The sequence below is a fragment of the Rhinolophus sinicus genome, chromosome 10 (genome assembly GCF_057876585.1).
Source record: "Rhinolophus sinicus isolate RSI-liver-muscle chromosome 10, RSI-T2T, whole genome shotgun sequence".
Classification (NCBI taxonomy): Eukaryota; Metazoa; Chordata; class Mammalia; order Chiroptera; family Rhinolophidae; genus Rhinolophus; species Rhinolophus sinicus.
Window position 1 is genome coordinate 2,647,386 of NC_142510.1, and position 16,559 is coordinate 2,663,944.

Here is a 16,559-nt window from a genome sequence, read left to right on the forward strand (position 1 = left end):
TTAGGCTTAAAGAACCTGCATTTTTAGAAAAGTCGATGACTATAATTTGCATCTATGAGAACACACAAAGTTATATGTAAGCTTTTCTTTGGATGAATAGCCAAGTTTGTCTGAACCAAAAATAAGAATAGCTTTTGTTAAATTTATTTCGCTTTGGCTCCCTCCAGGCCCAAGACGGCCAGATTCTCATTCTGTTCATCTTTGAATTTCCATTGGTCCTTCTGCAAGGGAAGTGACCTGACCACAAAAGGAGCTCAAAGCTTGACTCCAAGGAGATGGCAGTCTCTTACTTCTCACCACACTGAGGGATCTGCCTCCTTAGATCGGTTCAATGTCAGAGGGGCAGGGAAGATGTCACAAAGCGAGCACCGGATGCCTGGGGCATGAGGCACGGGGTCCAGCCCTGGCACCGCAGACTTACTGCAGGAAGCATGTTCCTGCTGGGCCTCAGGTGTGCCATCTACAGGAGAGGATTGGTGAGGGCATCTATTACTGTGCCACTCAAAGTGTGGAGGTGGAACCTGGGAGCTGGTAAGCAGTGCAGAAACTCAGGTCCTGCTCCAGACCTACGGGCTCAGACTCTGGATGCACTTTAGTTCCGGAGGCTCAAGGCTAACCTTTTTTCCAGCTCAATGTTGTAGTGGCAGCTGAGCCAGCTTCACATCGCCTGGATGTGAGCGCCCTCTGCTGGCTCCGAAACGAAGCGCTTTCTTTAGGAAACACTTCGTCCTTTCTGCTGGGTTAAGGGTTTCAAAAGAAGCTTGAAGCTTCAGCACCTACTACACAGGGGCACAGGGACGGCAGGAAATGCAGGAAATGCGCGTGGGGCCTTGAGCTTTGGAAGCCAAACTAGGTCTCCAGCCTGGAAGGATCTCTGACTCCCAGTTGCCCACCAGTGCACTTTCCTGATGTCTCATCCTTGTCACTTCTGCTTTCACAGAAAAAGGCAGCCGAGTAGAGGAATAGGCCATTGGCGAAGCGCTCGCGGCTTACGCACTAGCCAGCTCTGAGACCTTCAGCGAATGACTTACCTGTTAGTCCAGTTTCCTCTTCTGCCAGTTGAAAGCAGAGCATGGAGGTGAGAACCGTGGGAACTCTCAGGACTGTTACGCAAGGTCAAAGGTGGAAACGGATGTGAAAGCTCTTTGAAAGCCTGAAATAGTTCACAAACGTGAAGGTTCGTGTTTTCTGCTGCCACTAGTGGAACTGGCTGCTCTGGTGCAGACCTGGCCAATCCCAGCCCCACCCCAGACCGCCTCTGCTGCTGCCTGGCCTAACTCTCTAATTCTGGTGATTTGCCTCGATCAGGGTTTCTCAGTCTTGGAACTACTGACATTTGGACCGGGATAATTCTGTCACTGGGACTGTCCTGTGCATTACAGAATGTTTAGCAGCATCCCTGGCCTGGGACCCATTAGATACCAGCAGCACCCCCCACCCAAACATACAGTCATGACAGAGAAATACCTGCGAATACTGCCAAATGTCCCCTGGTGCGGGGTGGGTGCAAAATCTCTCCCTGTTGAGAACTGCTGTAGATTCAGTCTTCTCGGTCTTTCTAGTCAATGGTTAATATTGCTCAGGGGCTTCTACGTATAGTTCTGAGCTACCTGAAGGGAAAGATACAGACCATTGTTTCCATCCCCAGAGCACTGGCAGGGAGGGGGCAGCTTGCAGGGGGAGGGGGCGGAGATGGATGGCTAAATATAAGGAAATAACAGTACACAAGACACGATCTAGTCAAGAAAAGGTTTAATTGTTCTAATGTCTTACAGCACTTGTGTAATTTACAGATCACGTGGCTGTCTCCTGATGACCCGGGTTGGGTGGCAATCTCATTACAGACGGAGGAAATCCATGCAGAGAGGCTGCCACTTGCTTATCATGCCGGGTCCTCAAGGGCTGGAGTAGAGAGGGTGTACAAGAGCGAGCCGGCTGGGTGGGGCAGGTGGGAGTGTTTGGAAATGGGAGATGTGATGGGAGATGTTCCAGCACCACTGATTTCCAACTTTTCCACCACACGCGGTAGATAATATTCACTGTGATCCATCTCTAAAACCGGTGGTCGTGAAAACTAGCTGCAAATGCATATGGATGCATGTAGGGTTTCCATAGCACCCCCACGTGGCAAATGTGGAAATCATGTAACATCCTGACATAAAATCACAGCGTTCATGCTCATTACCTTTCCAAGTGAGCCACACGTGGAACTGTGCTGAGAAAGCCAATGATGGGCCATCCCGCGACCCTGCTGCGCTGTCTTAAATGATGGTGCACCACGCATTCTGACAACTGCTCTTCACGGCGCGAGGATGCGCCGTGCTGGGCTCTGTGCATTACGTTACTTCATTGGGTCCATCGGCAAAGGGCTTAGTGAGCCCCAGGCAGCGTGATGGGCATGGTGTGAATCGCAAAGCCTTGATTCAGATGCACGTGTCTTGGCTGAATTGAGTGAGTCCTTTAAGCTCTGAACCTCAGTTTCACCTCTAAAATCCAGAGGGTGATGGAGCATGAAACACGAGAAGCCGGCAGGGGCAGCCTGGGCTGGGCCTAACCCATCAGAAGAAAAGACTTCGCACTGTGAGTGACGTAGGAAGGCACCTTGTACTTTGCAGAGTTCGAAGCAGGATGTTTATGCGATCAGAACTACGTTTTAAAATGATCTCTTGGCGACTCTCAGGAGAGTGTTCCATAAGAAGGATGCGTAAAGCTCTTGCACTGAAAATACTCCCAGATCTCGTGTCCTCTGTCCAGAGCTACTCTTCTAAGCCAACGGTCCACTTGACAGGCAGGAAGGGAATAAAGAGTAAAGAAAACTAGTGCATCTAAATAAATGTTTATTGAATAAAATACCACAGCAAATAGACCACTGAAGCTGAAACCTCATAGGATTTTAAAACTGTCTGGCGTCCTTTAGCATTTTCATAGGACTCTTTCAAGAAGTGGCTTAACAAAACAAGTTGTTGAAAACAACATGAAAGTGTCAAGTGCAAATATTTAAAGGAGTAACAGCATTTAACAGTACTCAACAGTGGAAGCCACACCTTCAGACTTTTCAAAAAATGCTCTTGGACATAAAATGAAGTTTGGACTGTTTTCCAACTTTGTCTGAGAGGCCATATTGCCAAACGGTGCTGTTCTTTCCGGGAAAAGGCAAAAAAGGCAGACGAGCTTGTTCTCTTTTAGACTCCCCCCAGCTCTTGATTGAAATGAGTGAAGAAATAAACTGTTTCTCTCATCCCCCCACAAAAAGAAGAAAAATAAAAAAGGAAGAAAAAATAAGAAAAAACAACCCATGACTGCCCCAAACTGGACCCTTGGGGACAAGACCCAAGCCTTTGGGATCAAGTCGGGTTCAAGGTCAAGTCTGCATCACCGGGGAGAAGCCGCTGAGCCATCAGTCCTCTGCTGATTCTCCGTGTGAGGCTGTGTCAGCCAACAGGACCGACACGAGAGCAACGACATGACCAAGGGTGGTTGCTGCAGGATCCTACGAACAAGGGAAAAGGCTGCGGGCAGCGTCCCAAGGTGCTTGACTATTCGGGCCCCCTCTGAGTCATAAGCCCAAGGGGCGTGTGAGATCCAACGACCTGCCAGGGAGGATTGGAAACACGCTCTGGTCCGTCCGGCTGGTCTTTCCTGGCCCAGCCCCTCTAAGTCTGTGGGCTTCTTGGCTCGCTGGCAGTCCCCGCTGGGCTTTTGTGTCGTAGTCTGTTTGGTAACAAGAGGAAACGGTTAGCTCGAGGGCTCCTTTAAAGAGCAATGTTGAGAGGACACAGCTGAACAGGTGACCTTTTTGTTTTCCCCAATTGTTGTGTCCTCCCAACAATCCAGTGAGAGAGGTAGAGCAAGGAGTAGCCCCATTTTTCCAATGAAAGAAGACTGAGAATAGAGAAGTTCAAGATCACACAGCTAAAGAATGGCTGAGCTGGGATTCAGACCCATATCGTCAGACTCTAATTACTTGACTGTTTCTTGACAACTTCAACAGAAGGGAGGTTGCGGGGGAGGTGGGGAGGAAGAGAAATAGGTCGGTGTTTTTCAGTGTCTGTGCTGCTAGGTTTCAGAGGGAAGATGGAGGGGAGGTAGCTATGGATACTAATTTAACTGCATCTATATATTGTCTTAAAAGTTCACATGGCCTTGCCAACACTGACAGCCTACTGTCACACACCGGAGCTCGGCTGACCCACACATTCTCAGGCCCCTCTCCTGCAGGTTCACTATAGAAGCTGAGGAAATGGAATACTTCATCTCCCGGTCCCCCTTCCAGCTGAGAGTGGCCACCTGACAAAATTCTAGCCAAGGAAGTTGGCTGGGGTAGGATGGGGACAGGTCCTGGGGATGACTTCACTTACTTGATAGAAAGGGCCAGACTCAATGGGTGAGAGAGGCCTCGTTTTTTCCTCCCTTCATCCTGCCTGGAATGTAGTCGCTGTCACCAGAGCCACAGCAGCTTTCTTGTGGCCATGAGGTAACAAACCAAAGCGCTAAAGATGGCAATGCAGAAAGGCAGAAGGCCCTGAGCGATCTCCAGCTTTTCGTTATGCAATCAAAATAAACTCCTATTTGTTTAAACTGGTGTGTGCTTAGGTTTTGTGTTACTTGCCACCCACAGTATTCCTGACTGATAACAGAACACTCGGAAGGAAACCTCATTTTAAGTGCAGATGGAAGGAGGCTGGATGTACTCTGGTTGCTTTGCCAGACTGAGTGTGACAAAAAGTAAATGACACAGCTGCCCTGGCTCGCCACTGTCCCCGAACTGCAGGCCCTGGGAGGGCTCGCTGACCCCCTAACAAAGCAGCACAGTCTTTCCTTCTCAGAGACTAGTTTAGTTCTTCAAAAGACTGTTTATTAGTCAATTTTCATGAGAACACCTAGTTTTGTTTCCTTTTTTCTTGTTTAAAAATTATAGTTGTGCTACCTTTTGTTTTAGGGTCAGCATTCCATTTGCATCATGGAATAAAGTGGATAGTTCCTTCCCTCAACCCCATCTGATTCTTGAGGTTAGAAGAATTCACTAGTGCAAGGGTTTTAAGGCAACATTTAGTTTCTAATAACGAACATATCAAGTGCCTTTTTCATTCTCGCATTCTCTCAGAGGAACCACAGAGTTTTTCAAAGTCTATTTGGAAGATCGGCATGACTCAATGAACCAACATTATTCTCCAAATGACCAGTGCATGAAGTTATAAAATCATGCATGGTTAAAAAAAAAAATCTAAATATTAAAGTGCAAGATAGCGCAGTAGATTTTAATATAACAAAGTACAGCAGGTCCTTGAATAATATCGTTTTGTTATAACATTGATGAGATGCCATAGGAGTTTAACACTTGCTTATATCAATTACCTATGGTAAAACTGGTTTCGTATGTCATTTTGCTTAAAGTCTCAGAACCCATCACTCAGAACCCATGACTTTGAGTGAGGACTTACTGTACAAAAAGTTCAATTTCAATTAACCTTTAAGTAACGACCACTTACTGAATTTTTGTGTTCTAGCAAAGGACATCCCTAGTCATCTGATAAAGCTTTTCCTCCCTTTTCCAATGCATTGTGAGGCTGGCTCTTCTTCTTTAAACACTTCAACCAAAGGCACATATCACAATGGAATGAATGCAGAGGCACAGATGAGAACCCAGCTGACTTCTATTAAGGCAGACGTTAAAAATATCTGCAAAATGTGAAGCAAAGCCACTCATTTCATTGTCTATTGGAAAATATAGTTACCTTTCGTAAAAATGTTTTTATAAACAGGACATATTGTTCTTTTGAAATGAATAAATATTCATTTCAAATTCCCGTTATAATTTCCATTGGAGTAATTATCAATACAGTGAAACCACATAAACAAAAACCCTTTGGAAGACTCAATCGTTTTTAAGAAGGTAAAACGGGACCTGGGAACAAGCAGCTTGAGGACCACTGCCAGCGGACACAATGGGTGCCAGCGTCTTATTGGGGAGGAGACAAACAGAACAAAGACAAGTCCTGAGGATCTTCCTCAATCTCTTCATCGGTAAATAGGTGGTTTTCCGATTTGGCTACTTCCCATGGTTTCTTCAGAGGCAGGGAGGAGGGATGCTGGCTCAGAAGCATCAGCCTCAATAAGCCAAACAGACCAATACTTCTCTTATTTCCTTTGTGGCTGATAGCGATCAAAACCATGTATGAGACGCGGAATGTCACGCCAAGGATATCCACTCAGCAATCCTATGAAACCACACTGAGCGATTGTAACTTACACCCACTTCACATTTTATTGTGCAACACATGAGAAACCTTTTTGGGGCTACTCCCTGCCTCACGGGGTGGTTGTGGGGATGACATGAGTTAAGGCCTGGGAACTTGGTGATCGAGTCCCTGGCACAGGGCAAGGGCTGAATGGGCGTTAGCTACCACCATCCCTTCAGCAAGAACTTAAATGAAGCACAGTGGGGTCACATCCCACTTGGGACTCAGAATCTTTGATTTTAAAATCAACAAGGATGAAAGGACAAAAATCTAGCAGGGAAAAAAAAAAAAAGAAAAGCCTCTGAAAATCCCTTAGCCCAGTGGCCCCTTGTGATGGAAAGACAGACGGAACCAGTACGCTCACTGCAGCACTGGTTCCCTCTTGACATTTAAATTACATCGCTGTTCCTTCAGTCGCAGCCCCAGAGGAAGTAGCTGGCATTTGGGAGCCATAACAGAGAGACAAAACCCGTATATTCAAATACAAGTCACACTCACAGTGGTTAGTCACGCACACTCTGGAGAGCAGAGGGGACCGACACAGACTGTGGGACAGTGGAGTCACAGCTCCTGTACCACCCGGGGACACACACATGCTGGGTAGAATGGTGGCTTTGTCCTGTTGTTCCCCCTTCCGCCCCCAGAAGAACGCCGTGATTTGAATTTTTGTAAATTCATGGACATCTTTTTAAAGGAATCAATCAATAAGAACGACCTCCTCGAGTTGCTGTGACAACAAAACGAGCTGTTGTGTGGGGTGGGCAGATGACGAGAGCAACAGTTTTGTTTGAAGCTCCATTGTAAATTCTCCCGATGTCTGACGTGTGTAGAGTGTCAGATGTGAGGAATACCTGCCTCTTGCAGTTTTGCTTCTAGACACCCACTGGGGTTAGGGCATTATTTGTAAAACCCTCCCCAAAGGGAAAAGATTCAATTATTATATTGACATGTATTTACCTGGAAGAAAGCCTGCAGTTGATGAGGCTGGAGACCACCATGTAGGACGCTATGATCGTTGCTGATATGACGAGTGACACGAAGCCCAAGCCACACAGGACACAAAGCAGTGACAGGCCGCCCACAGAGATGACCAGTCCTAAAGGAGAGCAGAGTAAGAAGCGTTCACCTAAACCAATGGAGAACTGCCAGACCCTGGGCCACTGCGTTGACGATGACAGTTAGCTCAGATTTTTTTAAGCGAGGAAATTTCCTATAAAAAATCCCGATTTCCGGCATCACTTAAAAACGACGAGAGCTAAGCATGCGAGTGGACATCACTGCACGGCAACCACTGGCTGACCCTCCAGTTTCCTCAGGCCACACCATTCCCAAAGGTACAGTCACGCGCTACCTAACAACGTTTTCGTCAACAATGGGCTCCAGGTCCAGTGTCTGTAAAGCCCACAGTCACGTCCAGTCACGTCCGGGGCCTCCACGTTCACTCACTGACTCACCCGGAGCAACTTGCGGTCCTGCCAGCTCCCTTCGCGGTAGGTGCCCTACGAACGGTACCTCCTACAGTACTCAGTTCATACGTGCTACACACACTTGTAGCCCAAGCCCTCGGCTGTACCATACTAGGTGTGCGGGAGGCTACACCACCCAGGTTTGTGTAAGTGCCTCTGTGATGTCTGCACGACGACAAAATCGCCTGATGGCACATTTCTCAGAACATGTCCGCGTCATTAAGCAGCACACAAATTGTATGACGCTTGGGGCGCTCTGCTCATGTTTGCTACCTTTCTTACCCACGGGTGTTTGAGTTTGGGACCCCGTCATCATCAAGGTCAGGGATGGGCTCCCAGCGGAAGCCTCTAGGAGGAGTCAGCCAAGGCAGTAACGGGGGAGGTACATCACGTCCAGTGCTTCAAACCGCCTAACGAATGCTGTAACGGACACTTACTGCCTGTGGGAATACAGACTCTGCAGGCCAAATAAAGTAAAATCTAAATGGAGCTTTTCATCACCTCCTTCACAACGGGTTGCCTGGCCACTACCACACATTAATCATAAGGTCTGATTTACCCACCATGAAATCATCTTTTAAGGGAAGTATGAATGAATTACCTTCTAATAAGTGTAGAGAAAATGCATTTTTTCATAATGTGGGTCTGTGAGGGAAAGATAGTAAAAGTTACGCTGGAAAGATCACGGTCGACATGACTGAGTTTGATGCTGGTTAAGCACTGTTTGATTCACGGTGTGACCTTGGGCCTCTTGGAGCTTTAGTTTAGCCCATCTGTAAAAAGGGTACAATAATAACCGCCTCTAAGTGTTGACATGGCAATTAAATGGCTTCCCATGTGTGATGGACTATGGTGGTTTTTGTCTGCCCAGCATTCCCGCTGCCCTCTTTCTAGCATAGAACTAATAAGATGGCAAATGATGTAGGGCAGACATCCTTCCCCTTGCCTTGGGAGTGAACAAATAGCTCGAGACTCCATCCCACGGCCGTGGAGGTAGTTTTGAGGATGGACTCTGAAAAGGAAGGAAATCACAGGCTATAAATGGATGTGCTGCCTTTTCATAAAGATTTATAAAATCTTTGATCTGTGTTTTCCGAAATGTGGCCAATAACCACTGTATCAGAATCAGATGCACCAGAGAGGCTGGCTGAAAGTTCAGATTTCTAGACCCTCATCTCTGGATGAGGCCTGGAAGTCTGCTTTTTCAAACAGCAAGTAAAATTTAAGCACACAAGTTCGAGAACCACCGCTCTGAAGGCTTCGCACATGCTGTTCCCTCTGTGTAGAAAGCCCTTCCTTGCGAAAAGAAACAAAGTTGTCACACATCTTAAAGTCCTGTCTTCTGTAAAGCTTTGCATGGTGCCCCAAGACGTAGGGGCTCCCATCTTTCTCTCTAAATTCACTTCTGTTACAGTACTCATTCATTCATTCCTCTACCCATTCATTCATTCACCTGTCTGTCCATCAGTATTTACTGAATGACCATGTGCCAAGCTGTATTTGGCTCATCCGCCTACCGTGCCCACCTTCTTCTTCAAGTGTAAACTGTCTTGTTCACAGTCCCCATGGACAGGGAAACAACTCTGGGTGTTCTTAGCTCTGGGAACCCACAGAATGGACCAAAGGTGATTGCCCGACCCAATGGCAACCATCTTTTTGGCCTGTATCTTGTGGTTTGTGATGTGATTTGAAAAAGCCAACTGAACCAATCAGAATTGCTTTCCCAGTAATTTTAACTTAGCAACACAGGGAGAAGTTGACAGTTGGCAGTGGGACTTCACGAAGAAAGGTGAAGGGGAAAGCTCAGTACCTGGCAAAGCACCTGGCATACAACAGGTACTCAACAACTAGCTGTGGAGTGGATGGCCTCTCTGCTTAATGATAGCAGTTAGCCTTCGTGGACATGGTACTGTGTGCAGCGGACTGTGCTCGATAACATTATGGAACTGGAAGCTGCAGTAGTTCCAACAACCCTTCAAGACAGTATTATTACAGCCCCATTTTACCTGTGAGGAATTTGAGGCTCAGAGATGGCAGATAACTTGTCCAAAACCGCACTGCTACAGGTGAAATTCTAACGCGGACTCTAGAGTCCACGTTTTAACTACTCTAACAAGCTGCCTTGGTCAATATGACTGACAAGAATGGGAACCTTTGATGAGAGTGGCAGATGCCCAATAAATACTGTCCTTCCGATGGAGTCATTTTCCAAGGGGATGAATTACCTTCCAGTAATATGACTCCCACAAGAGCAGCCAGGGAGGTAAGCACCACGAGGAATAGGAAGAACCCCACAGGAAAGGCTGACAGTGCGACAAACACCAGCAAGGTGAGGGCCGTGAAAGGATGCCTGTCCAGGTATTGTCCCACTGGAGACTTCATAAAGGCCATCACCTGCAGGCAAAGAAGAAAGAGCCAGGACTGAATGCCAAGAAGCCAGAGTTCACATGCTTTCAACGCCTAGCTCAGAAGGTGGACGTGACTATTAAATATGACACGCCAAATACCTAGCACACCGCTTGGCATATAGTAAGTGCTCAATCAAGGTTAATTAGTATACAGTCATTCCCTATTAATTGTGGATTCCATATTTGCAAATTCATCTACTCGCTAAAATTGATTCGTAACCCCCCCAATCAAGACTGGTGGTGCTTTTGTGAGCATGCATAAAGTAGCAAAAAATTTGAGTCACTTGACACACACATCTGCAGCTGAGGTGAAACTAAGTGACTCTGTGCCTTCTTGTTCCAGCTCTCTATACAACAGTCCTGTTTGGGGTCTATTTAGTGCCACCTTTTTTTCAAATTTTTATGTGTTTTGGTGGTAATTTTGCCATTTAAAGTGGCACCCATGTGCAGAAGTAGCATCTAGCGGTCCTAGTGTAAGAAGGCGGTGATGTGGGCATCACAGAGAAAACAAAATGTGTTAGATCAGTTTCGTTCAGACAAGAGTTACGGTGCATTTGGCCACAAGTTCAACGTTAACGAACCAACCATATCTGTTAACTAAATACACATAAAGCAGATTATGTGTTAATTGTTAATGAAAACGTTGTGACCAGAAGTTTGCCAGAACCTCATCCTGTATTTCCCCTGGGAGCGACGGCTCAGTATTTGCTAACTCAGTGTCTGAGGTGACTTTATAGGAAACAACATATAATGAGAATCAACGGTAGAAGGCAGGTAAGCATGAGGACCTTTCTTAGCGAGCTAACTTTCAGTAACAAGAGTTTCAGCCTGCTGACTAGAAAGCGGCGTGTCCAATTTAAAAATAGCTTGCTAAATCCATAAAGAATGCCAGAGGGATTTTAGGATGAGTCCAGAAAAGATCACTATAGAGTAGATTACTCTAGATTGCAAAGCGGTATCTCCTCAAATAGGTCCTCATGGAACTTTGCTATCCAATACAAACAATAGATCACAGAACAGTTTATTTGGATACACATGAACGTGTATTTTTATAGGTGGAATGCACTATTTCAAGTCCCATTGTCTTTCCTGACCCCCAGAAAGCCATACAACAAAATGTTAATATTATATCTGAGAGTTATTGTTTTTTTCCTTGACAAAATGCTGAAAGGCATATGGAAGAGAGCAATAAAGACAAATATGCAAGAAAGTGAAATATAGTATCTGAAGTCTCACCTTCATTGAATGGCTACTGAACACCTGAAATGTGGCTAGCTTAGAGTGAACTGCGCGGCGTAAAATACACACTGGATTTTGAAAACTCAGTACAAAAAAAGAATGTAAAACATCTCAATAACGTTTTTCATTAATAATTTTTTATCATGGTTACATGTTGAAATAATATTTTGGAACTATAAAGTTAAATAAAATACATTATTAAGATGAATTTCACTGGCTTCTTTTTACTTTTTAAATGTGGCTACTAGAAAGTTTTAAACTATGTATGTGCCTCATGTCATACTTCTATTGCACCCTCGGTTTCTAGTGGGAAAGTAGACTTTGGCCCCCTCATTTTCAGGGTAACACATAAGCCAAAATTAACAACAAAACTAAAAACTATGGTATCTGCGATATAGACTGAGAGCAACCTCTCTATATCCATCTAAAGAATTGCATTTGCCACAAGAGGTGGTTATGAAACCAAATTTTGGTCTATGAGATGTAACTGGATGTGTTGTATGTGTGACTTCCAGGAAGTCTCCTGAAATTCAACGTGGCTTCCAAGTCTTTCTTCCCCCTCTCCTCCATCCTAGTGCCTGGAATATGGATTCCAGGGCCGATGCTCTAGCAGCCATCTTGGACAATGAGTTGGAAGGTCAAAACTTAGTCATGGCAGGGTGGTGAGGTAGAAAGATTCCTGACTTTCAGCCAAATTTTTCTACTTTGAGAGAGAAACAGCTTTCTATGGTGTTTAAGCTAGTACTTTGGGATTTTTCCATTATAGGTACTGATTGGAAACTGACCTTTGAGTTGTTCTGGATGGATTCTATCAGCAAAGACAGCTTCCTCTGCAATTCCTCCAAGTCCCTTGAAGTATTCGGGGTGTCCTTTTTGCTCATCTTGTAACCCACGTCAGTCTCTTAGAGATGAATTCTTCTAACAGCAAGCTCTCCAGGGCAGGGCACAGCCAGCCGACTCCCTCACATCTCCCTGTCTTTTGCTGTCACTGGAAAGACCAAAAGTTTCTTAAACCATTAGTGGTCTCACCCAACTGGCCCAACAAGACTTTCTATTGTCTTCACACACTGATGGCAGGTACACAGATAGAGGGTAACTTGGCAATCTCTATCAAAATTTCAAATTGCACACACCTTAATCCAACAATTGATTTCCTAGGATGCTGAAGGAAATAATCAAACAGGTATATCAAAATGTACCAGAAGGATGTGCACTGCATCCCTGATTATCATGTATAATAAACAGCAAAACAATGGAAAGAAACTAATTGTCCATTAGTAAGAAATTGGTTAAATAATGATAAACTCATACAATGGAGTATTGTACAATCATTAAAATGACATGGCTTAATAAGTGACATGAAAATATGTCCATAAGTGAAAAAAATTACAAAATACTTCATACAGTTACACAAATATAGGTATTATATATATATCCCATAGTAAAAGATCTAGAAGGATATCTAACAAAATATTAATATATTATCTCTGAGAGCTTATGTTTCTTTTTTTGGCCTGAGAAAATACTGAAAAGAAAATAGAAGGAAGCAAGAAAGTTGAATACACTATTTCAAGTCCCATTGCCCGCCCCTACCCCAAGAAAGCTTTTCTCAAAAAACAGTGTCGGTGGCTAATTTCTTTGCTACCCACACCAGACAGGCTGGCTCCCAATTGTATTGAGCCATAAATCATGTTTTAATTGCTTGGGTGTAAGTCTCTGTCCCTTAACAAGAGAGGTGCCAAAGGGGCAGCCCAGGCTATAATTATACTCTGTGACTCAATAGCCTGGAATTGCCAGGACAGTCCCAATCTCACATAATTATTTATTTTTTACTGAATATCCCACATGCTAATTGAGTAGTGGGAGGTCGTCTATTGATATCTACAGAGTCTAGTACACAAATTGAAGCATATTTTAATCATCTCAGCTAGAGATCCTCTGTCCCTGTTTCCCGGGAAATAAGACCTAGCCAGACCATGAGCTCTAATGCGTCCTTTGGAGCAAAAATTAATACAAGACGGGGTTATTATATTATATTATATAAGACCCGGTCTTATAGTAAAATAAAACTGGGTCTTATATTAATTTTTGCTCCAAAAGATGCATTAGAGCTGATGGTCCGGCTAGGTCTTATTTTCCGGGAAACGCGGTATTATACAATCCCTTTGGTGAACCGGGAACTCTTTGGACAGGGGAGGACTAACCCCGCCACCCCCATATTCTGTCTTTGAAGCTGCAGCTGGCACAGAGCTTGAATTTGGTGTGTTCCCAGGACTCAGCTCCCCTAATCTCATCAGTGCAACAAGCAGAAACAAGCCCAACTCCCTTACTGGTCTCCCCGGGCCTGGGAAACCCAGGGCCACCAGGAACCGTTTTGGGGATCTCGATTGGGACCGGCGTGGGTCAGAACGCCATTGGGCCACAGCCGTCAAACGCGTCCACCTGACCACCAATCCCCAGACCGCCCTGTCACACTCACTCCTCACAGGGGTCTCCTCGGGCCCTGGAAAGTCTCTGAAAGAGGGAAGGAGGCAACCTGGCAGCGGGCAGCCCACAAGCTCGGCGCCTTCCGCCCCCGCCCCCCACGAGGCACACTGCTACCCCGAGCCTTCCAGCTGGCGGGGAGGGAGCTGCGGGGCGCGTCGGGCTACTCCCGCGCCCTCTTTCAGACTTCGAAGACACGGGGGTGGGGTGGAGGGTGAGGGCGGCCAGTTTCTTGGGGTCCCAGGGGAGGAGGAGGGGCTAATGCAGGTGGAGAGGAGCACCCGCGCGGGAGAGGCCTCTAGGGGAGCCCTGGGGGAAGTCAAGCACCCTGGCATTAATTTGGGGGGCTGGGCTCTCCCCTCTTGGCAGCGACAGGGCGGTGTCCTCGGTAGAGAAGAGGGACCCGTTGAGGAGGAGGGTACCTATTTTCATTTATCCTGAGGACAGGGTTTGGAGACTCCCCACCCAGTTTTCCTAAGATGGGGCAGGGTCTCGGGGGGTGGGAGTGGTGGGAAGGGGCTGGAAATCCTTTTACCAAATCTACCGTCAGGTGTAGGGGTGTTTGGGGGTGTGTTGGGAGTGTGAGAGGGCTCCCAGCCCGTCCCAGGGCCTCGGGAGCATGAGACTCCCCTTATTCCTAAACTACGGACAGGGGGCTGCAGGTAGGGGGCTCCGTCTGTCCGGCGAGGGGGGTCTGGCCAGCGGAGCACCCGGTTCCCCCACGCCGGAGCTGCGAGCTCTCACCTGGTCCCGGGCAGCAGCGCCGACCGACGTCAGTAGGCCCAGCTGAGAAGCGGGAAGAGGAAGGGACGCTCCGAGCGGGAGAGGCGGAGTCTGCTTCCCGCCTCTGGTCCCCGGCCCCGCCCCTCGCCCCGGACCCCGCCCCGCCCCTCATCCGGGGCCCCATGCCCCGCCCCTCGTCCCGGACCTCGCCCACTCCCCATGCCACGCCCCTCGTCCCTCATCCCAGGCCCCTGTGCCCCGCCCCTCGTTCCGGACCCCGCCCCACGCCACGCCCCTCGTCCCTCATCCCAGGCCCCTGCGCCCCGCCCCTCACCCCGGGCCCCGCCCCTCACCCATGCCCCATGCCCCGCCCCTCACCCGCGCCCCGCCCCTCGGCCGCCTTTCTCCGCCCCTCCGCTCTGCCGCGCTCCGTGCTCCACACCTCCGCGTCCGACGTTCTGGTAAAGGCCCACCAAGCTGCCGAGCCGCGCCTTTTGCAAAGCGCGCTTCTCTCCCTCAGCCTGTTGGAGCCACCCGGGCAAGCCTGAGAGGTGAACAGATGAGGAAAGTCAGGCTCAGAGAGAGTTGTCCTTCCTACTCTTGTCTTGAAGGGAGGGTGCTCAGGTGACTTCTGCGACAGGTGGACTGGCCGCTGAGCATGGGCTTTCGCCGGGGCTGAGGGCGTCCTCAACCTAAAATGCCCTGAACCGACTATTCTGGAAGCATCTCCGGAGCTCAGGGCACGCAAGTCATGAGGTAGGATTTTTGACTGGAAGGTTCTGAGCGTCACTTCTCGAATGTAGGCCTCATGCGCTGGTGAGACCCCCCCCCCCACCGACCCATTAGATCCGTAGCTCCATTTGTTATAAGTGAAAAAGTCCAAACCCAAGCCCCTCAGGTCCCCGTCAGGGCCGGAACACATGCTTCCTTTCTCCGTGGCAGCGCTGTTGACATTTTGGGGGGGACAATTTTATGGTGTGTTAGGTTGGGGTTTCGCAGCAACCCTGGCCTCCACCCACTACCATTCCCCCAGTTGTGACAACCAAAACATTGTCAACCGGGGGCCGGCCTGGTGGCTCAGGCGGTTAGAGCTCCACGCTCCTAACTCCAAAGGCTGCCCGTTCGATTCCCACATGGGCCAGTGGGCTCTCAACCACAAGGTTGCTGGTTTAATTCCTCGAGTCCCGCAAGGGATGGTGGGCTGCGCCCCCTGCAACTAATAATGGCAACTGGACCTGGAGCTGAGCTGCGCCATCCACAACTAAGACTGAAAGGACAACAACTTGAGTTGGAAAAAAGTCCTGGAAGTACAAGCTGTTCCCCAATAAAGTCCTGTTCCCCTTCCCCAAAAAAAATCTTTAAAAAAATTTAAAAATTGCCAAACGTCCCCTGGGGGCGGGGTCACAATTTTCCCAGGTTGAGAACCACTGCTGTAGAGCATTCTGGGTAAAGACCTTGGACTGGGGGGAGGGGGTCCCAAGCATCCTGGGCTCTGTTCCTGGGCTGACTCACTGTGTGGCCTTGGAGGACGGCTCTGTCTGAGCCTGGGCTTCACCTGTAAAATGATGGACCTGAGCACTGGCTGGGGACCTGTTGACCTACCTCGCCTCTGACCTGTGTCCATAGCATCCTGGAAACAATTCTTTGGGCAAAGAGCAGCGCCGTCCCAGGGTTGTAGTGAGGCCGGGTGCAAGAATGGCTGTACATGACTCAGCACCTATCTGGAACGCAGGAGAGGCTCCCCGATTTTTGATGGTATTCCTTCTACCAATGACTAGTTCTAGAAATAATCAGGGTGATGGATACAGAAATAAGTTTGAGGCTAAGAAGCAGCAGCAGCTAAGGGATCCGGCTCTTAACTCCACAGCAGCCAAGAAAAGGGGAGCTGATGGTGGAGCCAGGAGGACGTGGGCAAAGAGTTTCCCTAAATTGTTAAGGTTCAGCCAGTCAGTCCTGTGCGGCTTCATGCTCTTGATTCAGGGGCAGGACGATGGGTACCT

General features: G+C 47.8%; 2 protein-coding genes across 3 annotated transcripts in view; both read right to left on the minus strand.

Annotated features, from left to right (window-relative positions):
• Positions 1–1,607, minus strand: part of ANKS4B (ankyrin repeat and sterile alpha motif domain containing 4B) — a 41,984-nt gene extending 40,377 nt beyond the window's left edge. Inside the window, exons 1-2 of the mRNA XM_088801192.1 lie at positions 1,468–1,607; positions 1,032–1,153 (exon numbers count right to left, since the gene is read on the minus strand). The gene's annotated coding sequence lies outside the window, so the exon portion shown is untranslated. The remainder of the gene's footprint in view (positions 1–1,031; positions 1,154–1,467) is intronic.
• Positions 1,608–1,737: 130 nt separating this feature from the next.
• LDAF1 (lipid droplet assembly factor 1) lies at positions 1,738–14,694 on the minus strand. 2 transcript variants are annotated; one of them, XM_074322938.2, is made up of 5 exons: positions 14,581–14,694; positions 12,138–12,340; positions 9,931–10,099; positions 7,197–7,335; positions 1,738–3,711 (listed from the first exon to the last, which is right to left on the minus strand). In XM_074322938.2, the coding sequence occupies exons 2-5, from the start codon at positions 12,231–12,233 to the stop codon at positions 3,654–3,656; spliced, it is 462 nt and encodes a 153-aa protein (XP_074179039.1). In that variant the 5' UTR covers positions 12,234–12,340; positions 14,581–14,694; the 3' UTR covers positions 1,738–3,653. The 2 variants fall into 2 exon arrangements, with proteins under 2 accessions (XP_074179039.1, XP_074179040.1); XM_074322939.2 differs by lacking the exon at positions 1,738–3,711 and adding an exon at positions 3,718–5,679.
• Between the last annotated feature and the right edge of the window lie 1,865 nt (positions 14,695–16,559).

Coding starts and splice junctions, on each gene's coding strand:
- LDAF1 (XM_074322938.2), bottom strand. CDS start 12,233: ATGAGCAAAAAGGACACCCCGAATACTTCAAGGGACTTGGAGGAATTG. Junction 7,336..9,930: donor GGGAGTCATATTACTGGAAG/GTAATTCATCCC, acceptor GCTCTCCTTTAG/GACTGGTCATCTCTGTGGGC. Junction 3,712..7,196: donor AACTGCAGGCTTTCTTCCAG/GTAAATACATGT, acceptor GTTACCAAACAG/ACTACGACACAAAAGCCCAG.